At 42.8% G+C, this 25,594-nt stretch overlaps 1 protein-coding gene across 3 annotated transcripts in view; it reads left to right on the top strand.

The window, feature by feature from the left end:
* The window catches only part of LOC139408643 (zinc finger protein 618-like), a 36,038-nt gene extending 10,967 nt beyond the window's left edge, over positions 1-25,071 (top strand). For 2 of the 3 annotated variants that reach the window (XM_071152793.1, XM_071152794.1), the window contains 13 exons: positions 194-459; positions 1,141-1,218; positions 2,084-2,128; positions 8,103-8,192; positions 10,122-10,205; positions 15,741-15,830; positions 16,003-16,098; positions 17,338-17,415; positions 17,789-17,833; positions 18,298-18,381; positions 18,584-18,661; positions 19,298-19,468; positions 19,659-25,071. In XM_071152793.1, the coding sequence (XP_071008894.1) occupies positions 225-459; positions 1,141-1,218; positions 2,084-2,128; positions 8,103-8,192; positions 10,122-10,205; positions 15,741-15,830; positions 16,003-16,098; positions 17,338-17,415; positions 17,789-17,833; positions 18,298-18,381; positions 18,584-18,661; positions 19,298-19,468; positions 19,659-21,295 (2,811 nt within the window). In that variant the 5' untranslated portion in view covers positions 194-224 and the 3' untranslated portion in view covers positions 21,296-25,071. The remainder of the gene's footprint in view (positions 1-193; positions 460-1,140; positions 1,219-2,083; positions 2,129-8,102; positions 8,193-10,121; positions 10,206-15,740; positions 15,831-16,002; positions 16,099-17,337; positions 17,416-17,788; positions 17,834-18,297; positions 18,382-18,583; positions 18,662-19,297; positions 19,469-19,658) is intronic. The other variant, XM_071152795.1, reaches the window with a different exon arrangement.
* Positions 25,072-25,594: the final 523 nt, after the last annotated feature.

Raw genomic sequence — 25,594 nt, forward strand, 5'->3', positions numbered from 1 at the left:
CTCTGCTTTAGACCTGGCTAAAGAGATGGTTTGGCAGAGCTCTGCTTTCTTGGTGTTATCCCTTTCTGTATTTGAACTGCACCCGTTTCAAAGGAAGGCTGCTGTTTCTTGAAAGTTGTATTAGTAATTCTGACTTGTTTTGTTTCTTCCTCCTTCTACCTTTTGCCTGGCTGTCTGTTGCACTCACTCACAGTCCCAGGAGCGCTGGCCCTGAGCAGTCAGTCATGAGTGCTCAGGAGGTGCCCACCAATCCTGGACAGGAGCAGGTTGACGCGGGGGGTGGAGTCCCAGATGGCCCCTCTCCTACCACCACCACCACCACCACCCTTGCTGTCCCGGTCACAATAAAGAAGGAGCCTGACATGCAGGGAGCCAGTAACGGGAAAGATGTGCCAGCTGAGATCTGTGTGGTCCTCGGAGGAGGAGGAGGAGGAAGGTCGCGCAATGACCAGACCCAGGGTACGACCCCCCCCCCCCAACACGTCACCTCCCACTCCACACACAACGGGCATGTTCATTTTGCATCGCCATCTGTGCTCCAGGTTGTTGGAGTTTGCACATTTTAGACCCATGATGGAAAAACGGGTGATGCAAATCGAACGCATCCACTCTCTCCATCATGCACCTGTCGTTTTAACTTCTCCCTCTGTATCTGTCTTCTTCCAAACCTGTGCACCTGCACCTGGCAATGCAAATGTCCTCATCTCAGCTGCTTCCTTTTTACCTAGTCCCAACATCTGGGTTCGTTACACAAAACTGTTTTGCACCTGTGAGCAACTACCTCACCCTTTTCACAGACTGCCCTCATTCATACTGGCCCCCTGACATTGAACATTAACTATCTCAGCTGGTATTTACTGCGAAATTACATGCTAGGAAACCGATACATTTCTGTACCTAATACATTTCTGTACCTATTTACAAGAAAAGGTAATCATTAGGATATTATGTCGGAACTGTCTGACCATGTAATATATTGATAAATACATGTGAATCAGGACTGGTCACCTGTTTTACAGTCTTAAATGATTGCACAAGGTTAGTCTTAGTTAAGTTCCATGTTACACACCAATGATATCAATGCAGTTAACTCTTGTAGCTTTGCAGTGCTCTCTATTTAGCTTTTCCTCTCTCATACAGGTTCCTACGTTTGCGGGATTTGTGGGAAGAAATACAAGTACTACAACTGCTTTCAAACACATGTCCGTGCACACAGAGGTAAGGAAGGCCTAACCTGAAACATTAAGGCTTTGTGTGACGACATGGGAATTGTTTGATACACAACATGATCAAAGGTATGCGGACACCTGCTCGTTGTACATCTCATTCTAAAATCATGGGCATTAATATGGAGTTGGTTGTCCCCCCCCCCCCTCCCCTGGCTGCAATAACAGCCTCCACTCTTCTGGGAAGGCTTTCCACTAGATGTTACATTGCTGCAGGGACTTCATTCAGCCACAAGAGCATTGGTGAGGTCGGGCACTGATGTTGGGCGATTAGGCCTGGCTCGGAGTTGGCATTCCAATTCATCCCAAAGGGGTTCGATGGGGTTGAGGTCAGAGCTCTTTGCCGCCCAGTCAGTTCTTCCACGTCTATCTCAACAAACCATTTCTGTATGGCTCTTGCTTTGTGCACATGCTGAAACAAGAAAGGACCTGTGATTTTCAAAACCTCCAATGAGTTTCTAGCCAGATGGAGGGTATTTTCTTGCTCCCCACGTCACAGGGAATATCAGTGTTTGAGCATTTGTTTTGACTTTTGATGTCATTGGGTAGAACCATTTTACTTTTTTATTTTGTTCTACAAAACATAGAAATGTGGGGATTTCACATATTTAGACACTGGTATGGTGAATTTGAGGTTGAAAAATGGTGGAGTTGCCCTCTAACTTGTCAGCTGCATTCATCTGCTAATACTTTTCAAGTAGTCTACTTTCCTGACATCCATTATCTTTCATGTGATCAATGCCAAATGTTGTATGTGTGAGAGATCTGAGTGAGTCGAGCTGTTAAGCGTTGGCGCCACGCCAACAGCAGATCTTTTATGCATGTGCCTTTCTATCCCCCCCCCCCCCCCCCCGCAGAGTCCGACAGCATGCCAGGAGAGGGGGCACCAACAACTCCCAACAGTGAGTACACGGATGTGTATGCACACTAGGGTTGTGAACGTTTAAATGAAATTTAATAGTTAACATTAAGGAAAATCCCTAACGGAAAAATTATGTTGTCCCCTCACAAAATGTTAATCACAGTGCAGTTATCAAAAAGGTACATCATCCTCACAAATGGGAAAAAATAACAAGTAGGCCTACATAATAGCCTTGGGCGATATACCGAGGTATTTGGAAATAGCCATGGGTATGTTTTTCTACACCGTTAAAACAATATCTTCAAAGTTTTTCAATACATGTTAATATTTTTCGCTACTTTTTTAAGTTAATACCTGCAGTCAACTTGTACATGCACTAGGATAAAGCATATTGTGTTCATCTACCCCCCAAAAAGGATGCATTTTTCATTTTACCTGTCACATTATTTTACATTATGAAGCTTACTGTAGTTCCCCAGAACAGTTGAGCCAGTCACGTGTGTGTTTTGTAAATAGCACAATGGGAGAAAGCAGGAGCAGGTGTGTCCAGCTGTGTAGTGTTTCTATTATTTTTTTATTTTTATATATATCTATATATTTTTTTATTAGTAGAGTTATCAGGGATGTGCTACTATAGTTTTTCTTCAAAGAAAATACATTAGTGCAATTAGTGCAAAAAATAGCATAATTTTCGTCCGATGACGACAAAGTGCAACGCTATTTGGCTGGCAGCCACACGTCAACTCTTACGTATTAGCAAGGTCTTGTTTATCATAGAAAGAATGTAGCCAGCTACATTTCCTTAAAGTTAATCTTGCGTGAAAAGTAGGTTGGCTAAACCTAGAAAAGTAGCTACACATCAGTCAGTGCTGTCTGCTGATAGAATGCGCATTCGTGAGTTTAGAAGTGCAGCTGAAGCATGAATTGAGTCTGATTCCGAGTAGAACAATGACAATAAGAAGCATTTTACGTCTGCTTTTACAAAACGCAGCAAGATATTTCTTGGTTGGTCTTTTTTCTTATTTTTTGTGAAAAATGCAAGATTCTGCGTTAACACGACCCCTAAGTTTAACTTGCTAGTTAATTATCTGAGTAAGTGGCTGAAATAATGTGATTGTGCATCATATTGTCTTAGCTTTCTGCTGTGTTTTAGAAGTCAAAGCCCTTTAGATGCATTATTTGTACAGCTGCCTCTCTTGATTTCTTTTCCTCTCTGTTCTCAACCCCCTCAGTCTGCTCCTCCCCCCTCTTCTCAGAGCAGGCAGGCCCGTTGCCTTAGCACAGCATTCCCCAAACATATTGTTTTTTGCCCTTGCACTACACAAGTGATTTTTAAATAATCAACTAATCAGCTAGCTTTGATTATTTGAATCAGTTGTGTAGTGCTAGGACAAAAACGGTACCCAGGACCGAGTTTGGGAAACGCTGTCCTAGCGATTGTCCTTCAGACAAGCATGTGTCTAAACTTTGTTCATTTGTATAACGCCTCGTTCACGTTCACTTGCAAATGTCCGAACTCACCAAAAATGACATTCGGTAGCGTGCGTGTGTGTGTGTGTTGTGTGTGTACTCAGCAAAAAAAGAAACTTAACTTTTTCAGGACCCATCTTTCAAAGATAATTCGTAAAAATCCAAATCGCTTCACAGATCTTCATTGTAAAGGGTTTAATCACTGTTTCCCATGTTTGGTCAATGAACAAACAATTAATGAACATGTACCTGTGGAATGGTCATTAAGACACTGACAGCTTACAGACTGTAGTCAATTAAGGTCACAGTTATGAAAACTTAGGACACTAAAGAGGTCTTTCTACTGACTCTGAAAAATACCAAAAGAAAGATGCCCAGGGTCCCTACTCATTTGCGTGAATGTGCAAATTAGGCATGCTGCAAGGAGGCACGAGGACTGCAGATGTGGCCAGGGCAATAAATTGCAATGTCCGTACTGTGAGACAGGTACAGGATGGCAACAACAACTACAACTGCCCGAGTTACACCAGGAATGCACAATCCCTCCATCAGTGCTCAGACTGTCCGCAGTAGGCTGAGAGATGCTGGACTGAGGGCTTGTAGGCCTGTTGTCTGGTGAGGACCTGCCTTACATCATCCGACTGGGAAAATAGTGCTCTTCACTGATGAGTCGTGGTTTTGTCTTACCAGGGGTGATGGTCGGATTCACGTTTATCGTCCAAGGAATGAGCTTTACTCCGAGGCCTGTACTCTGAAGCAGGATCGATTTGGAGATGGAGGGTCCGTCATGGTCTGGGGCTGTGTGTTACACCATCATCGGACTGAACTTGTTGTCATTGCAGGCAATCTCAACTCTGTGCGTTACAGGGAAGACATCCTCTTCCCTCCTGTGGTGCCCTTCCTGCAGGCTCATCCTGACATGACCCTTCAGCATGACAATGCCATCACGCACAGAACGAGCAGTATGGCTGATTTCCTGCAAGACAGGAATATCAGTGTTCTGCCATGGCCAGCGAAGAGCCGGGATCTCAATCCCATTGAGCAGGTCTGGGACCTGTTGGATCGGAGGGCTAGGGCCATTTCCCCCAGAAATGTTTGGGAACTTGCAGGTGCCTTGGTGGAAGAGTGGGGTAACATCTCACAGCAAGAACTGGCAAAACTGGTGCAGTCCATGAGGAGAAGATTCACTGCAGTACTTAATGCACCAGATACTGACTATTACTTTTGATTTTGCTTCCCCCCCCCTGTTCAGGGACACATTATTCAATTTCTGTTAGTGACATGCCTGTGGAACTTGCTCAATTTGTCTCAGTTGTTGACTCTTGTTATGTTAATACAAATATTTACACATGTTAAGTTTGCTGAAAATAAACGCAGTTGACAGTGAGAGGACGTTTCTTTTTTTGCTGGGTTTATGTATGCATATACGTGTGTGTGTGTGTGTGTATAGGTATAACTTCATGAGTTGTATTATCGGTCTTTTCAATTTCTTTATTTTCATTTGCGCTTCTTAGAATATTTAGCTAGCAGCCTCTATTGAAATTTTCTCTTACTTGGTAGCATTCTGGTAATAGACGCCCAATGTTTTTTTTTTGTCCCTTTTGGTGCCCCCTTGTATACTAAGCCGGTAATTATGTATATCCCAGTATGAGAGAAGGACAGTATGATGAGTTGAGTCTGCATACCGCCCAGCCTTACTACCTAACGCTACAATTCCTGTAAGGTTAGTAAGAGGGGATATGCATCTTTAAAATTCTATAAGCACATTGTCATTAACAGTTGGAAAAAAGTGTTAATTACAGAAATGATTATAGTTGAAATGCAGCCACTGTCATTGGCCTACTTGAGTTGTGAGGTAATTTGCTAATTGAAAGACTGCAAGTGCCATTTGAGCCGCGACTCACTACTGAAACAGGTGCGTCTTTCTCATCAAAAACACTTCCTTCACTCCTTTACACCGTGTACTCCTGTTTCAACACCGTGCTATTTCCTTTTTATAATGGGAGTTGAGACATGCAGTTTAACAGCATTAGAAAGCTACAATCCTTCAGTTTTAACCAGTAGATACCTGCATTTGGCATGTATTTACCTTGCATTTGTGACCTTCTACTTGGTGGACAGGCTTTTGTTAAACATGAAACAAAGTATGTCCCTAGACTGATAAATCTGTCGTGATTTGGCAAGGAATGTAGTGGTCGGATCGAAATTGAATGAGACTCGTAACTGAGGGAAAAGAGAATGTAGGGAGAAGAGTTGTGATCACTTGGCTAGGTTCCTTTTTTTTTGTGAGTTGCTAATGCGCATAAAAAATGGAAGGAACACTAAAGTCGATGTGAATTAAGGGTTGGCTTTGGGACAATTTCAGCTGTATGTTCAGGCAGGCACAAAGCAGATTCCAGATGCTTAAGCCTACTGTATGACTGACAACTAGCCTTACAGTATGACTGACAACTAGCCTTACTGTATGACTGACAACTAGCCTTACTGTATGACTGACAACTTCATTGTCTCTTACAATTCAGCTCCACTATAAGTGTTTTGTTGCTTTGTCATCAGCATTGTCAATCGTCGTAGGGGTGTTGAGGGTGCTGCAGCACACCCTGAAAATCAACAAAATTATATAAACGCTCAAAATATTGAAAATAAATAGATTTATGCATATCGGGTCCGGGTGAAAAAGCACCAGGTCCATTACGGAAAGGGTCCATTTCGGAAGGCATTTGCACCTTCATCCTCCAATTTACACCAGAGATCTATATATAATGATAAGATGCTCATGTCTCCGCCCTAACAATGGGAGTCATTGTCCCAAAGGTGGGAAGGCAGGCAACAAGCTTACGTCCAAAATAAACCTATAGAAACGCATTGGGCTTGTCTTTGGACAAATTTTTGCGAGAATAAAATCTCTTCCTCTCTGTTAACACACACACACACAACAAGCCCCTGCCACTCACAACAAAGTTGTCACTTCTTCACCTCTAACAAGCTATTTCAGCTCGCTATTTGCATTTGAGGTTTGGTCCAACAGAATGGGTCACATGGACACAAACACAGAGACATTATTTTACTGTAATAGAGAAGTTACCTTTTTGAACCATACCCTTTTTATTGGGTCTCAGCTCCTTAAATTGCTCGCAGAGCAGACAATACTAAAACAGTAGTATCAATGAACATTGATTCTGGAACGTCAATGCTCAGTTTGTCTTGTGCCCATTGCTGTACCATGTTCCGCTAGCAGCATTTTAGTAAATGATTCTTATATTAGCTGTCTAGTCTGTTTTTATAAATGAGCAATAAGCATAAAACACTTTTATAAGGAGTTGGCAACTCATTCTCATTCTGAGAAATAAGGTAGCTAAGCCACTTGATTTCAAAGTGGACAGGCCAGCATGCTGTTCAAACAGTTGGAGACAGACAGAAGGGTGTGCAAATAGATCCAAGTTAGCTAAACTTGAAATATTAAGGTTAGCTGGCTACTCACTAGCTCGTGGGCTTGTGCTTGAAAGATTGTTTGAGACCTGTGCTCATTTTCTATAATGCCTTCTATAAAACGTTAGTCATTATTAGTGAATGTGCACTATGCATGGTTCTGGTTGAATTTGTAACAAAAAGGTCATTTTCGTATACCGACTTGAAAGCCAGATCGGTGATTATTGCAAACAATGAGGTAAACTACTGTATTATAATGATACAAAATATATTATGATTGGGTCTTATGGTTGTGGAAGGCTTATATTTACCCTATATAATGTCACAAACCCTGAATTCAATAGATTACTCTTGACTGTTTTAAATGCAGTGTATTTGTACCGTATAGCTTATTTAGAGAGAACATTACAAAAAAATCGACACGTATTGTGAATCGCCCATAAGTTTGGGGGGGGAAAAATTAAAAATATTATTTTTAGGCCATATCATCCAGCCCTATCCAAAACACCATCTTAATCATTTTTCCAGTAAGACATAGGGCTGGGAATTGCTGAGACCCCCTGATACAATATTGTCACAATATTTTGGTGCCGATACATACAAAATGGCAATACCTATCATATCACAATTTATCAGGTACAAGAGAGAGCAATAATAAATGCTGGTAGTCATGGAAATAAAAGTGCTGAAAGCATTTTGTCTCACCATTTTTTTTTTTTTTTTTAAGAAGATTGAGTCTAAGCTATAAGATGAGAAATACCGAAGTCTTGGCACAGTTACAGCCAACTAGCGCAAACTAATGTTAACTACCTGGCAATTAAAAAAAAAAAATAGAATCTGTACTTTGAGTCAGACTCTATGTTATAAAAAATACTGCAATACTCAACTGTGTTGATTCCATCCCTAGTAAGAGAATAGGTCTACATGCCAACACTACACACAAGCAAAGTCGATGGACCCATAACACAGCAAACCATCCACTGGTTTTTATACCTTACTAAGTGATATGAAACAAATCGGTGCTGTGCGCTAGACTATGACCAGCATGATGTGATGTCATTGAATGCCAGTGTGCCACAGACCAGACAATGCGATCTCTGTGTATCCGAATGCAGATAGCTTCCGCTACTCCTGTGACATCTGCGGGAAGAAGTACAAATACTACAGCTGCTTCCAGGAGCACCGCGACCTGCACGCTGTGGACGGTAACTGACTACCTACCCTCTTCTCATTTACTCTCCATTATTGCATTCCTACTAGGCCTTTTCTATTCTTTGTCTGTTTGGATTCGAATGGTAACTTGTTCTGCCTTAGACCTGGCACTGCAGTCGGCGTTCCAATTAATCCCAAAGGTGTTCGATGGGGTTGAGGTCAGCTCTTTGGAGGCCACAGTCATGTTCTTCCACACCGATTACGACAAACCATTACTGCATGGACCTCGTTTTGTAAATGGGGGCATTCTCATGCTGAAACAGGAAAGAGCCTTCCACAAAGTTGGAAGCACAGAATCGTCTAGAATGTATGCTGAACCGTTAAGATGTTCCTTCAATGGATCTAAGGTGTGGGGGGAAAAGCAGCCCCAGACCATTTATTCCTCCTTCACTAAACTTTACAGTTGGCACTATGTGTTGGGGCAGGTAGCGTTCTCCTGGCATCTGCCAAACCCAGATTTGTCCGTCGAACTCCCAGATGGTGAAGTGTGATTTGTCAATCCAGAGAACGCGTTTCCACTCCCCAGAGTCCCATGGCGGCAAGTTTTGCACCACTATAGCCAACGCTTGGCATGGTGATCTTAGGCTTGTGTGCGGCTGCTCGTCCATGGAAACCCATTTCATGAAGGTCCCGATGAACAGTTCTTGTGCTGACATTGCTTCCAGAAGCAGTTTGGAACTCGGCAGTGAGTGTTGCAGCTTTTTTTTTTTTTACCTTTTATTTCACTAGGCAAATCAGTTAAGAACAAATTATTATTTACATTGACAGCCTACTGGGGAACAGATTTTTCCTTGTCAGCTTGGGGATTCGATCCAGCAACCTTTCGGTTACTGGCCCAATGCTCGAACCACTAGGCTACCTCTCTCCCCTTACAGTTGACCGGGGCAGCTCTAGTAGGACAGAAATCTGACACCGACTTGTTGGAAAAGTGGCATCCTATGTAGGTGCCATGTTGAAAGCGACTGAGCACTTCAGTAAGGCAATTCTACTGCCAATGTTTGTCTACGGATATTGTATGGCTGTGTGATCGATTTTTATACACCTGTCGGGTGTTGCTGAAAAAGCCAAATACACTAATTAAGGTTTTCCAGACCCTAGTGGATTGGCTGTTAATACCTAGCACTGCCTAGCCTGCTTCCTAGCACCTACCTGATGGTGACGCTAACGTGGCTATCCAAATTATCGTGTTGTGGAAATGTACTGTATACCGGACGCAATCACAACACGCAGGTTGAAATATCAAAATAAACTCTGAACCAATTATATTAATTTGGAGACATGTTGAAAAGCATTGAACTTTTATGGCAATTTAGCTAGCTAGCATTGTTGCTAGCTAATTTGTCCTGGGATATAAACATTGCGTTATTTTACCTGAAATGCACAAGGTCCTCTACTCCGACAATTAATCCACACATAAAACGGTCAGCTGAATCGTTTCTAGTCATCGCTCCTCCTTCCAGGCTTTTTCTTCTTTGAACTTTATATGACTTGGCAACCTTCATAGTAATGTGCATTACCACAACCGACCTCAAGTTCATCTATCAATCACCCACGTGGGTATAACCAAAGAGGAGATGGCACGTGTGTATATGCTTCCAAAAGCCAATAAGGAGTGGGAGAGGCAGGACTTGCATCGCGTTCTGCGTCACAAATAAAAGCGACTTCTATTTTTGCGCCTGGCAACGCTGACGCTTGTTGGCGCCATGATTGAATAACATGCATACATTTATTTTGAAACGCTCGCGCATGCGACCTGATCGGTCTGGTCAGCATGTAAGCATAAGTATCATTGTTGCCCTAAAAAAACAGATTTCATTAACTTCCACTATCATGGTTACTGCTGCTTTAAATAAAGTAACCTCTGTCAATTAACTTGACCTCTTTTTCTCCATATATCTTTGTCGCCCCCCCTTTCACCCCAGACCCATACGAGCAGGTTGTTCTAGGACCTGTGGAAGACGTCAAGGAGGAGGAGCCAGTGGAACCCTTCCAGAAAGTAGGGCCAAGTAAGGCTGCACTGTATGCTGGTCTACTGTTGCTTGGCAGATTAGGGGTTTGTGACTGGGCACATCGTACTTTGCCTTATATACACTACAGTTCAAAAGTTTGGGGTCACTTAGAAATGTCCTTGTTTTCCATGAAAACATACATGAAATGAGTAGCAAAATGAACAGGAAATATAGTCAAGACGTTGACAAGACGTTGACATTTTTAATTGAAATATGAATTGTGTCAAAGAATCTTCCATTTGCAGCAATTACAGTCTTGCAAACCTTTGGCATTCTAGTTAATTTGTTGAGATAATCTGAAGAGATTTCACCCCATGCTTCATGAAGCACCTCCAGTTGGATTGGCTTGATGGGCACTTACGTTCCATACGGTCAAGCTGCTCCCACAACAGCTCAATAGGGTTGAGATCCGGTGACTTTGCTGGCCACTCCATTGTAGACAGAATAGCAGCAGACTGCTTCCTTAAATAGTTCTTGCATAGTTTAGAGCTGTGCTTTGGGTCATTGTCCTGTTGTAGGAGGAAATTGGCTGCAATTAAGCACTGTCCACAGGGTATGGAGTGATAGCCTTCCTTCTTCAAGATCCCTTTTACCCTGTACAAATCTACCACTTTACCAGTGTATGTGTCCTTTTTGCCCATCTTAATCTTTTCTTTTTATTGGCCAGTCTGAGATATGGCTTTTTCTTTGCAACTCTGCCTAGAAGGCCAGCATCCCGGAGTCGCCTCTTCACTGTTGACATTGAGACTGGTGTTTTGCGGGTACTATTTAATGAAGCTGCCAGTTGAGGACTTGTGAGGCATCTGTTTCTCAAACTAGACACTCTAATGTACTTGTCTTCTAGCTCAGTTGTACACCGGGGCCTCCCACTCTCTCTATTCTGGTTAGAGACAGTTTGCGCTGTTCTGTGAAGGGAGTAGTACACATAATTGTATGAGCTCTTCAGTTTCTTGGCAATTTCTGTACTGTATTTCTGATCAATTTGATGCTATTTTAATGGGCAAAAAAAATGTGCTTTTCAAAAACAGACATTTCTAGGTGACCCCAAACTTTTAAAGGTTGTGTGTGAGATAGATATATCTACATATCTCTCTCCATATATGTAGAGAAATATCTATATATATATATATATATATATATATATATATATATATACACACACACACACACACACACACACACACACACACACACACACACACACACACACACACACACACACAGTGGTTCTTCTTATAAAAGTTGGCGTACTGCTTGCATGTTATTTGTCAGCCATTGTTGCCATTATTGGTAGTGTTAGTTTGCCCACCAGAGGGCATCTTTGAGACGCTAAGTTATAGAAATTACTTGGAGTCAAAGGGAGCCTTGAATAGCACAGACTATATGGGATAGATTTTTTTGATTTGATAATTTGATGAATATTATGTGTTTTCTATTCCAAGAAAAACAAATGCATTTCTTACTGTAGCTGTTTTAGCGTAACTTACTTATTTGCAGCAAGGCCTACTTAAATATACAGTATATCAATCATTCATTTGTGCATGTCATCACACAGCATACAAGTCATCCATGTCTTTTTAAATACAGTCAAGCATTTTAGTTATAAAACTAAATAACAAAGGGAGCCTTGATTAATTTTACAATCACAGCTAAAGTGATTTAATTAAGGGTTTGAGTTAGGAAAATATGGTGCTGTACAACGTGACCGGTTGGAGTAGGCCTAGGCTATTAAGTGACTGCGAGTGAAGAGCAAAATAATCCTTACATTTCCACATAAAAATCTGATTTTTAAAGACCAGTCCCCATGCTCTGTCATTCAATGATTTTATTCCCATAGTAATTTGTTATGGAGCCATCCAGATGTGGTTAGAAAACAGTGCATTTGGTGGGCTATGCAAAAGAGATGGGAGAATTGACATGCCTCGCAAACATTCATTAATACTGTACATTTAAAGTCCCTAAACTCGGCAAGTCTATTGTCCTGCTGAGAGCTCACCGGTGTGCCTGGAATGGATTGTGACTCAATTTTGTTCTTCGCAATCTTCAACTTGTAATTTTCCGCCTGGCTCTCCGCCAAAGCCGCCTGGCTCTCCGCCAATGACGCCTGGCTCTCCGCCAATGACGCCTGGCTCTCCACCAATGCCACCTGGCTCTCCGCCAATGTATCAGCTGTAGCCCGTATTGCTACCCTCAGAGAATTTAGTTTTGTAGCTTAATTCATTTGATTAATATTATGGTGTTTCTATTCCATGAAAAAACCTTTCTTATTGTAGCCGATGTAGGCCTAAGTGTTTCCGTTAGGAAAATATGGCACTATTCAGTGACATTTATTCCCTAGTGTCCTGCTGATAGTTGAAATAAACATCTGCATTTTGAAAGTGTTTTTAGAATTTTATTAACAAAAGCATGAAGATGTTGATGAACAAATACTGTACAGTATATGCTTTATCCAACATTTTGCGGTTGCATGAGGTTTGGAGTTCGAAATGTAAAACTTTAGAGTACTTAATACATTGCAAGTTGCGGGAATTTTCTTTTCACACCTAGCCGAGCTATTAGACTATCCTTTTTGTAAAAGTATGGAGTCTATTGTCCTGCTAATAGCCCATCATGGAATCATTGTTTGCAGAATTCACAGCGTGCTACGCTTGAGAAAAACAAAAATGCCTTCAGCTGTCCATCACTACTGTAAATAAAAACACAGCATCTACAGTGGCACAAATATATAATGGAATTTGATAAAAAGGTTAATGCACATCATTTTCAATCTTATACTAACAAGTGATTGCCATGGTGAATAATCCAATAATAATTGGTATGACACGGTTTTCGGAACCCATTATGGGGCAGTTTCTAAATGAAAATACTTGTAGATCAATAATATGTCCCTGTAGATCTTATTCAATTGAGGATTGGAGGATTCTGAATTAATATCTAAGGGGCATTTTTCATTAGGGCAAATCTGGTATGTGATATTGAGTTAGATATTCTCTAAGATTTTACATTTCTAAGGGGCATTTCTATAATTATAATGCAGGAATAATAAAAATAATAATCATCATAATAATAATCCCACAACTCATTAACTGGCTACTATCTTCAATATAATCGTTAATTCAGAAGGATAAACCCATAGGTTTTAGGCCTGCAGTAGGTTGTAATAATCCCTGCCTTCTGGGAATGTTAAATCCAAAAGTTATGGGTGGCGATAGAATTTTGGCTGTCAGAAGTATTCAAATCAAACAATGTCAGCCTTTTTAAATGCTCTATTATCCAAATGCGATGGAGAGAAACAAAATTGTGCAGTTTGAGGCCATGAGGTGGAGAGTTATGCGGGTGCTGGATATAAAATTAGTACAAAAAAAATGAGGAAAAATGAAGCTTGCAACACGCATCTGATTTATTCATTACGAATAGGATTTTGTTTACATTCTTCATTGTAACCACAATGTCACAAATAATTGAACACACACATGAGCAGATTACACACATGAGCAGATTAATTTGGTCAAAACATTTATTAATTAAGACTATCAGAAAGAATGTTGGTACTTATGTATTTTGATCCAAAGCCATGAATGAGTGAGTTGCTCACTGACAAATCCTCGCTGGACTTTCATTCCGTTTCTTCATCACATCAGCAAAGGACTCTGTGTTTCAGAAACTCCCTTTTATATAGAGGGGCTATCACTCGTTCACACTGGTAAATAAAGACAGTTTGTTATTTATAATGACTTATTTCTGTTTTTAGAGGAAGATAAACCAAAACCTTTTTTTTGTTGAAAATCAAGGGTTTTTCTTTATTTTTCTATTTTCTACATTGTAGAATAATAGTGAAGACATCAACTGTGAAATAACACATGGAATCATGTAGTAACCAAACAAGTGTTAAACTAATTCTAGATTCTTCGAAGTAGCCACCCTTTGCCTTGACGATAGCTTTGCACACTCTTGGCATTCTCTCATCCAGCTTCACCTGGAATGCTTTTCCAACTGTCTTGAAGGAGTTCCCACATATGCTGAGCACTTGTTTGCTGCTTTTCCTTCACTCTGCGGTCCAACTCATCCCAAACCATCACAATTGGTTTGAGGTTGAGTGATTGTGGAGGCCAGGTCATCTGAAGCAGCACTCCATCACTCTCCTTCTTGGTCAAATAGCCCTTACACAGCCTGGAGGTGTGTTGGGTCATTGTCCTGTTGAAAACAAATGATAGTCTCGCTAAGTGCAAACTAGTTGTGATGGTGTATTGCTGCAGAATGCTTTGGTAGCTATGTTGTTTAAATGTGCCTTGAATTCTAAATAAATCAGTGTCACCAGCAAAGCACCCACACCATCACACCACCACCTCCATGCTTCATGGTGGGAATCACACATGTGGAGATCATCCGTTCACCTACTCTGCGTCTAACAAAGACACGGCGGTTGGAACCAAAAATCTCAAATTTGGACTCATCAGACCAAAGGACAGATTTCCACCTGTTTAATGTCCATCTTCTTCGTGTCCTTTTTATTAGTGGTTTCTTTGCAGCAATTCGACCATGAAGGTCTGATCCACGTCGTCTCCTCTGAACAGTTAATGTGTCTGTTACTTGAATTCTGATGCATTTATTTGGGCTGCGCTTTGAGGCTGGTACCTCTAATGAACTTTTCCCCTGCAGCAAAGCTGGATGCTGGGTCTTCCTTTCCTGTCGTGGTCCTCATGAGAGCCAGTTTCATCATAGGCGCTTAATGGTTTTTGCGACTGCACTTGAAGAAACTTTCAAAGTTCATAATTTTCTGGATTGACTGACCTTCATGTCATGTCATGAGCTGTTCATGCCATATATGGACTTGGTCTTTTACCAAATAGGGCTATCTTCTGTTTACCACCCATACCAATTCACAACACAACTGATTGGCTCAAATGCATTAAGAAGGAAAGAAATTCCACAAATGTACTTTTAACAAGGCACACCTGTTAATTGAAATGCATTCCAGGTGACTACCTCATGAAGCTGGTTGAGAGAATGCCAAGAGTGAGCCTAGCTCTCAAGGCAAAGGGTGAAGAATCTCAAATATAAAATATATTTTGATTTAACACTTTCTTTTTTGGTTACTACATGACTCCATGTGTTGTTTCATAGTTTTGATGTCTTCACTATTCTACAATGTTAAACATAATTGAAATCCTTGAATGAGTAGGTGTAAACTTTTGACTGGTACTGTATATTTTATTTATATTCAAAGTAGTTTTTTTTTATATCTGAAATCCTACTTTTGCAGTTTGTTAAGGCAATGTTTTTAGTTTTATCCACATTTAAATTGCGATGCAATTTTGCTCTCAGGATAGGTGTAATTAGTACATATAATTTATGACAGTAATAACATATTATTTAGATGTCTATCAATGTCCCAACTATTGAAAATGAAGGAAACCATTTCAGTGAACCACCAAGGATGCTACTCTTACCATTGCAGAATGAGATTTTGTATATTTATCGCATGCAAATGTGATATTTTATGTAACCACTTTTTCTCATTGTCCCCCACAGAAACGGGAAGCTACGAGTGTGAGTTCTGTGGGAAGCAGTATAAGTACTTCAACCCATACCAGGAGCATGTGGCTCTTCACCAACCAATGAGTAAGTCATCTCACAGGTGTACAAAAGGCACTAGTCGTCTGTTGTAGTCAATAACCTCCCTCTCTTACCTATCAAACTCACCGGCGTCCTCAAATCACTTCTCATTGGTTCATGTAAAGTAAAATAATGAACCACTATTTATTTGATGATAATGACAACTCTCTTCCCACAGATTTCTCCTTTGATAATATGAAGTCGCCTCGATCACGTGGAAGTGTGGATGGAAACATGGACGTTAGCAAATACAGTGCCACTAAATTAGAAACAGGTATGGAGAACTGGCCTGGGATCTGTGCTTAAGCAGCTCTCGCACTCTCACAACTGAGACTTTTGCAATCACTGCGCGTGAACGAATACAGTATAATGTATACCACTTAAAGATGTAAACTTTTAGACCATCAAATAGACTTGCAAATTTACCCAAATCGTGGGTAGGTTTAATCAAACCCCACAATCCGTTAGCTGTAACATAATTTGACATCACTGTAATCCCGCGGAACTATTCCCCTCAACCCCACCTATTGGTAGCTGGGTAAATTTTTTTTTTTTAAACAGACATTCAATAATTTTTTGAGCATGGAGAAGTAATAATCCTTTCTGAAGACACTGTATCTAAACTTGTAGTATTCATGGTCAAATTACCGGGGCCCACATTGATTTAATTAACCACTCTCACTGTGATGTCATATTAAAAACGTCAAACATTCATCTTTGCCCCATGGCAGAATGAGTAGAATTGCATGAAATTAGTTACACAATTGCTAAATCTTCTCTCTGCCCCATGGCAAAATGTGTAGAATGGTAGCGAACTTGCATTTAAACTAACATTTTTCACTTTTTTCTCTCCGCTGTTATTAAGATGGGGGCCTCTGGAAAGGTGGGTTGGGGTGGGGCACTGCAGCCCCTCATGAGGAGTTCACATTTATTGTAGTCCCCATCCCTGCCATAAACCAAGGCTACAATCTCCTGCTGTGATCTGAAACGCTGCCTTCGCGCCTCTTATCTATCATATCGCTCACCTGATCAGTTCCTATCTCTCTCCACTGAGCAGTTTGTCTATGGAGAGCTATTTAAAGCTTGACAGTCTCTCCTAGCGCACAAATATGGGTCAAAAGAGAGAGTGGAGAGGAGTACTCGGACCCATATTTAAACGCTATGGGTGAATATTCATTTTATAAAAAAACTTTGAAGAAAAGGGAGTGAATCATACCAAGGACATGATAGAATTCAATACACAGAGTATAGTAGTCGTTTCGCTATGGATTGGTATTGTGTAGGCTTCGGAAATCATCTATTGCGTCAATATCCTTTACTATTGTATGATATGTATCCACCTGCTTTTCACCCATGTGTTGTCAGTCACTCAAACAATACAGTAGGTCTGCACTCAGGTATTTTTTTGTGTATGTGGACTAACTGGTTCTACACACCAGGTAGGAAATGTTTCGGGACCGCGCCATGGTTTTCCTTTTTCCTTGTCAGTTCAAACATTGTTTATCTTTCACAGACAGTCCCTTTAGTCGGAAAATGGAAAGCAAGACCCAGTCCAGCCTGGTGGACACCAACAGTTCCCAGAACTCAAGCGGTAAGCACTTTCTGCACAGATGTGTTCTTACTGAGACCTGGGTAGAACACTGGGGTGGATGGAGAGTGAATCAGACAGGAGTGTGAGTGTTGGTTTAGTGTCCAAGCACATTCAAATTGAGGCCTTGGTCTGATTCTCTACCCCTCTCCCTGAAGTACACATTAATTTTCTCCCCCTTGTGGATAAACAAAATAATTGATTGGCTTAGAAATATGGGGTAACATTCTCTAGCCAATGCTTACATCAATCAAATGCTTTTAACTCCACAAGGGGAGGAGAACAAGTGCACACTCTGAAATTGGTGACAAATAGGGAATCCTATCTAAAAATCTATGCAATGTCTGTGATGTCACTTTCTCACATTCTCCCTCAGGTACTCCAAGCCCCCTGGTGGCCGGTTCGTTCCCTGCATCACAGAGTGAGTCCACCTCTCTCGCTGCCTGCCTGAAAACACAAATGTGACCATTTCACCCTCTCCGTGTTGTTTATTTTGACCATAATGAGATGCAGCTACTGCCACTGATATTTTCCTACTCACTAGTCATTTCTTATCAGTCTCCCTGTTAATTTGGGCTTGTCACACTTGCACCTCCATTTCGTAATTGTTTGTGATCCTGTAGTAGTTGATGTGAAGGTTTGGATTTGGGCAGGTTACTCCATGGTGAATTGGAAGAGACTATGTTGGCATAACTGTTTTTTTTAGTGTTGTCGTGGCAGCAGATGACTTATACTTTACTTCAGCTGGCCATACTGCTTCTGTGCCCTTCAGCAAAAACCTGTTACTATTGACAAGCCAGTTGGGAAATGTCATGAAAAAGGTATTCAATTAAGCAAGCAATCAAATGATGTTTATTTATTTACATCTTTTTGCAAATGCATTAGTCACAAAGTGCTTCACAACAATCCGGGCCTACAGTCCCCAAAACCCCAAAGACAAGGCGACAGTGGCAGAGACCAAGTCTCTAGGTAGGAAGACTCAATCACTCTTCAATGGCATAGATAGATGATATTAAGTAGGTTTAACATGTGTTTTATATGTGTTAAAATTAAACATCTTGTCACAGTGGCCTAGATCTTGGACCACTCAGGGGATAGACTGGGCAGGTCCACAGTGGATGTGCTCTTGTTACAATACGGGAACCCTTTTTTCTGGGCCTTGTGTTTCTAGAACCCTACACATGTGGCGCCTGTGGCATCCCGTTCCAGTTCTACAACAACCTGCTGGAGCACATGCAGTCCCACGCTGGTGAGTTACCTGCACCTCGAGGGACAGATACAGCACCAGACTGGCTGTAGCCCAAGTGTAACACTAAAGTGTAACACTATCAGTCAAATGGGTTGGAGAGGGGCTTTCAGCAGAAGTGGAAATGTACTGTTGTAATGGCTGAATACTTCAGATACTGTATTTCCAGCTATTGGAATTGCTTATTCCTTTGCACAAAGCTCAGCCAAATTAGGTGGCCGAAATAGCTGCTGTACAGCACTCCAAGCTAAAACGTACAAATTCCTAGGAGAGAGAAGGGATATTTTCATCTATACTTTGATTTTTGCATTTTCTAATTTCATTTTTTGCATATTAAATTGAGTATGCTTTGTTACAACCATTTCACCCCTGTTGTTTTATAATGTGTAGCCACTATTAGAGGCTAGTGGTTGTTTCCTAACCCTATGTAACTATCTGTTAACTTTTGCGCTAGTAGCCAATAGCCAACCCTCTGGTTATTAACTTTTAGCTAAATCCATTGTAGCTCGTTGCTAGCTGGCCCATTAACAATTAGTCATTAGTTAACCCTTTAGCCAACCTCATGTTATTATTAGCAATTAACCAACTTGTAGCTGTTGACCTTCTCTATCACAGAATGCTAACCCTTTATCCCCCCAGCGGATAATGAGAACCACACCAAAGGGGGGTCTCCAAAGACATCACCAGGCCCAGCCTCACAGGACCAACTGTGGAGGTCCCCCCAGCCCCAGCATCAGGCCCAAGCTCAAATAGTTCAAGTCCAGATACAGGCTCAGCCCCAGCCAACACAGAGAAACCACTACACCAACCGTGAGTAGGCTACTATTCATGAATGTCATAGTCATGCTGCTTATGAATGAACACACTTAGGCCACACTGCCTATGAAAACACACTCAAACTCATTCTCCTCTACCTCATTTTCCATCTATTTTTCTATTTCTCCTTTCACTCTCTCCTCCTCTCTCACTGCTCCTCTCCTATGGCTCTCTCTATCCACAGAGAACAGTGGTGGACTACCGGAGAAGGAAAGGCAGCAGGTGGCTGAGCGTCTCCTCAGGGTGATGTGTACAGACCTGGGCGTGCTCAACATGCTCAACAGCAAGGACTTCCTGAAGCTGGCCCAGACTCTAGTGGACACGGGCGCCCGCCACGGTGCCTACTCCACCCGCGAAGCCCTGGGCAACATGAGCTCACTGGCCCTGCGCCAGCTTCCCCGCATGTACAACCAGATCAAGGTGAAGGTGACCTGCGCCCTGGGCTCCAACACCTCACTGGGCATCGCCGTCACCTGCCACTCCCAGACAGTGGGGCCTGACGCCTGCCTAGTGCTGACAGCCTACCAGGTGGAGGGATCCAGGCTCAAACGCTATGTTCTAGGTGTCAAGGAGGCAGACCTGAGGGAGGGACCTGAGCAGGTACACCAGTGGACCCAGAACGTGCTGTCGGAGTTTGTCATGTCGGACATCCGCACGGTGTACGTGACTGAGCCGAGGGTGTCTGCGGTGGGGGTGGGGGGCTCGCCGCTGGGTGGAGCCGGGCGGGGGAGGGTGTGTCTGCGATGCGCCGGGTGCTCGCTGGGTGTAGTGGTCCAGGCGGTGCTTGGAAAGCGCAGCCTGCAGGCCCGGGGGCTCCAAGAATTGACTGAGCTGCTGGCTACCTGCCGTGACATTGCTGCCTCCACCAGCCTCTTGTTACGTGACGACTCCACCAGTGCCACCATCGACGAGGGCACGTCTAACCCCTCCGCTCCCCCCAGGCCTAGCCCCACCCCTCCCTGCTGGGACCGCACGGCTGAGGCCCTGCTTCAGGTGCATGCCCACTTTGAGCAGATATGTGAGGCATACGGGAGGAGCAAGGCCACAGCTTCTACGCTGCAGGGCCTCAACAAACACTTGCTGGGGACCCTGGCCTGCCTGCTGGCCCCTCTACGCCTTGCCGCCCTGGAGCTCAGCAGTCAGAGGAGGCCCACCCTGCAGCAGGTGCTACCTGTCTACCTGCGACTGGAGAAACTGTTCACTTCCAAGGCTGGGGAGGTGGGGACCGCCAGCAAGCTCTGCCACTACTTCCTGGAAGCCCTGAAAGAGAACTTTAAGGTGGAGAAAGCCCACCAGGTAGCCATGGTCCTGGATCCTCAGCTGAAGCTGCGTCCCGTCCCAGCCTACCAGCATGAGGAGATCATCGCCCGCGCCTGCGAGATGGCCACAGACCCCCACGATGGGGGGCAAGCCACCGGTGGGGGGTCCGGAGGTGAGGATGTGGATGGACCCTCAACAACAAAACGGCTTAGAGTGAACGTCCCCGGGGGGGGAGTGAACACCAGAGGGGTAGTAGCTGTGTCATCGGAGGCATCGTCAGATGAAAGCCAGACCCAGGTGAGACAGGAGGTTTTCCAGTATCTGGCTGAACCGCTCCTCCAGGGCACCACCCCAGACCTCTTCCACTACTGGAGCACCGCGGTGGGTGACCGCTTCCCCAGACTGGCACGCCTAGCACTGTGGCTGCTGGCCGTGCCCGCCGTGGGCATCCGCAGTGAGTGTGTGAGCGTGTGTGAGCAGAGCCTGGCCATGAAGAGGAGACAGCAGGTCACCACTGAGGAGATGAGCAAACTCATTTTCCTGCGCTCCAACATGGCCTGAACGTTAGCCTGACCACCAACGCTGACCTAACCATGACCTCTCCACCAATGACTACAGACCATCTACATAGGGATATGGGAACCCTGAGGGGCCATACTTGTAAACTTTCGCTTAGACCCAAGGTTTATACCTGTTGTCTAAAATGGCTAGCTGCTAGTGTTTCTCATAGGCCAACCTGGCACAATTAGCTATGATGCTGAGGACAACCAGCTGAGCACATCATTAAATTATGTAAAAGTTTCTGTATCGGCCAATTCAAATCATTGACATAGTTGGATGTGATCCAGCATATTTTCACGAAAGCGTCCTTGCCAGAAGTCCACAGGCAAGTTAGTAACTAGCTAGTTCACAGTGTAGAGCGTCTGGTTCCTGGACAATTGTCACAACTTGCGGCGTAGGTTCGAATCCCCCATGGGATGTTTCATTTTATCAAACACCTGGACTGGTTGGATACTGTTCAAGAAGGTAAGGAATAGGGGGATCTTCTCAAGATGCTGATCTGGTTAGTGCCAAATGCAACAACCAAGAATTATCAGCAGTTGAATGGCTTAAAATTCCTAGGATAAATGTCAAGGGTGTTAAGGGTGTTGTATATGGTGCTAGCTAGTAACCTCTATTATTCGTTGAGCCTTAAAGAACACTCTCTGTCTTTCGCTGAATCACTTCTAGCCTAGTCTCGTCCACCAGCCGGCTCTGCTTCTGTCAAGCAGTATGGTTTCACAGCGCCTCAGAATGAGACTTGATTGGAAGTCTATGGTAGGAGCAGATGAAACAAGCACTGGTTTTAATTGACTGGTCTCTTTCCATCACCATCTAACCATTAGTTAGATCCTCTTCCCTACATAGTGGACTTCAAAGCATGAGCAGCGCAACTAATTTAAACAAGGAATTAAGTTCAGAAAATCTGAAAGTATGAATCTTATAAATGGTTTTCACATATCAAAGTCATATGCCCGAACTCCGACTCGACTGGGTTTCCCAAAAGTAATATGGTCCCAGAGCGGCTCTCTACATTGACATATAATTCATTTAGCAGACATTCTTATCCACAGCGACTTACAGTACTGGGTGTATACATTTTGTATACTTTTTTTTTCATACTGGTCACCCGTGGGACTCGAACCCCCAGTCCTGGCATTGCAAGTGCCATGCTCTGCCAACCAAGCTACATGGGATCACAGGACCGCTCTCTCCTCGATTTTAACCACACACTTTTCAAGTCCCACTTTATTGCACTGTGTTACCAGGCGAGGTTACTTCTGACCTTAGACGTCATAGTCAACATCATGCCTTCACATTATCAAATTGCCTTCTTTTCATCCATGGCTTAAAGTTGTCTGACTTTAGTAACTACTTGAAGGACTAAGCTAGGCATACATTAGACAACGATACAAATCTTTACGTCGTTGGCCCACTCACATTATGCAAATTGTCTGCATAATCTTGTCACCCTGATGTCTGCGACAGGTGTGCTCACATTACACCAGTTTGCTCACATTGCGACATGTCTAGACCCCTCCCTGTCCTATTTCCAGATGTGTCATGGCCACCTCCTACTGTGTGGCTGTAGCTGAGCAACGGAGGACAAGTTGCAAGTCACCTTGTAGCACCCCCCTCACTACGCAAGATACGACAGAACATTTTGTGCAGAAAAATAATCGGGACCTAGAATGTGGATCGGGACTGTGCAAAACCCATAATCGCACTTATTTCACCCAATCACAGTATGTGACCTGGTTGGAGCTTACAACATCACGATTTACCTGCGATTGTAGTGGATCCCAAATTGTGGCAAAATCTCAGTTTATAATCGTATGGTCAGCTTAAGGCGAGCGTGACCTTCGGTGGTTGTGTATGGCCTGGCCTCAGATTCGTTTTGGACAATGTTGCGATTCAACTCCACTGTGTTACTGAGTGACTATACTGAATGACTTGACAGTTGGGGTGGGTATGTTTGGGAACTCGTTGGTCTGATTGCCCCTGGCTTGTTAGTGGCATCTTTCTACTTTTTCATTGTGGTGTCTTTCAGTCTGGTCCTCAATTGTCTTTAGCCATGTTGTTTTTAGACCGTCTTCCACTACACCAAGCATCATGTGTCTTTATGTACTATGTCAGTTTCTCATATTTATTAGTCTTTCTTAGACTTCCTTTGTTGTTTGTACTTTTTTACATCAAAGATAGACCCATGTGTTAATTTATCCAAAAGCAAATGGTCCAAAGAAACTTACTGGTGTGGCTGTTATGTTTTCATGCTTTTAATTAATGCACTGGATTTGTTTATGATTTCGATTGAAGGATTAAATGTTTTGCCAATGTATGTTCAACCTTCCCCGCACTTGAATTTTCTCTGTCCTCCGTTCAGAGAGACACTTTCTAATTTAGGAGTTGAGTGTGTGAAATCATTGTTGCCTTTGTACAAACTTGCACAAATTAGTTGGAATGTGCATAACATCTCAAATGGCTTGACCAATGCTATATTGGAAGTGAGTGTCACACACCAAGGTACATCTTGATAACCTTCCCATTCAGTATAGATAGTTCAGACTTAACTTTCCTCTGTCCAAAGCAGTGGTGTGCTTCTTTTTTTTTTACCTCAAATTCTATGACTGAAGGACATGCAGTAAAGGCTCCGACATGATAATTTTTGGATCTGTCCAATATGATCAAATAGTAAGTGTAGCATATAGATAATGGAACTGAAATTGATGTTTTAGTTTGGTCTTTTTTTTTAGCAACCGTAGTGAATGGATTTTTACCTGTAGATCTTAAATTAGGATTTCAAGCAAAAAATGATCCTGAACACGCAGTCGGTCGTTGATGTCGGTATCTCCAATACTACTACTACGATTGTCTCATACGCTTTCTTTGGTAAGATTAGAATTATTACAAGATATGCATGTAATCAATATTAGAGACTGATCTATTCTATCATATAAGCCAGTGTGTTTCTTCTAAGAGGGAACAGTTTCAGGGGATCAGAAGTTGCTCCTAGGCACAGATCTAAGATCTGCTTAACCTCCCAAAATCCTAGCTTTAAACATTAGGGGCAAAGGCAGAAACTGACTTTAGCTCAGTCTAGGGGCAACTTTGACGTACTCCTTTCAGGGGTGGCAGTATGTAAATACTAGAAAACTGCTGTTTTATTCCACTAGAGGGAGCAAGTGTTGCAGAAATGGGGAGCACCGTTGATAACACCATACCTCTTTTTATAAACTAGCATTTCAAAGGTTTTGATACTCACAACTCAAGCTAAATACTGTTATAGAGAACTAAATTCAAACTTAAAATAAATAAAAAAATTGCTGCTAACCTATGGCTTCACAGGAACACAGGTCGCAATCTTTTTCCATTGGGTGTGTTGAAAGAAGATGCAAATGTTAACTGTAAATACAAGATGGCTAACATGAATAGTCTTTCCCTCATGTTCAGAATTTTTGATGCTCAATTGGAATTGAGAATAGTCTATGTTGTTATTTTATGGAGACTTGTCATGCTTTTCTTTTTATACTCTGCTGGGCTGCAAAAAAAATATTTCAAGTTTCTTATTTTGATTCCATAATTTGTCATTTTATCACGCTTTGGCAAATAGTTTTGTTCTGTTTTTGTGGATTTGAGTTGTCTTATCGGTAGGCTTAATTTATACTTTTGTAGTGACACTATTTTTATACTACTGATAGGATCAAGAGTCTTTTGTCAGGCGTGACAGCGCTGTACAATGTTATGAAATACATTACCCACTGTAGTATGTGCTGTGTGAATAAACTGGCTGAAATGAACATCATCAGCCTCTGGCTGTGCAGTGTCCATGCTTTGAGTGTGTGTAAAAGACAGAAAGGGCTCTTAACATATAGTTAGTTAGCCCCACCATTCAGATATGAACATGATGAGAGACTGGTGGCTGCTTTTCAGTGGCATAGAAAGAGAGGGCTCCCACATGGAGAGGGAGAGCAAGGCCTTACACAGTGGCTGAGTGAGACTGAGGGGGCGAATAGGCCTTACATAAAGGCAGAGTGAGAGAGAAGACTCACTTGCAAGGAGAAAGAGAGTGAGGCCTTACAGAGAGGCTGGTTGGTTGGAGGTGCGTGCAAGGGTTCCCCGGGGGCCACTGGTGAGAGGGGGAGTGTGTGTGTCTCGGCCTGCTGTCTTTCTTCCTCCCTTCGCACCCGGGTCACTGAGCCCCTGAGGCACTGCAGACTGCAGCCATGCAGAAACAACCGTGCTGGTTTCCAAGGTTACTTCCACCACAAGCCTACCCGCGAAAGCTAATTCACAGCACATGCGCCCATCTTTGTCTCCCCT

The sequence above is a fragment of the Oncorhynchus clarkii genome, chromosome 5 (assembly GCF_045791955.1).
Source record: "Oncorhynchus clarkii lewisi isolate Uvic-CL-2024 chromosome 5, UVic_Ocla_1.0, whole genome shotgun sequence".
NCBI lineage: Eukaryota > Metazoa > Chordata > Actinopteri > Salmoniformes > Salmonidae > Oncorhynchus > Oncorhynchus clarkii.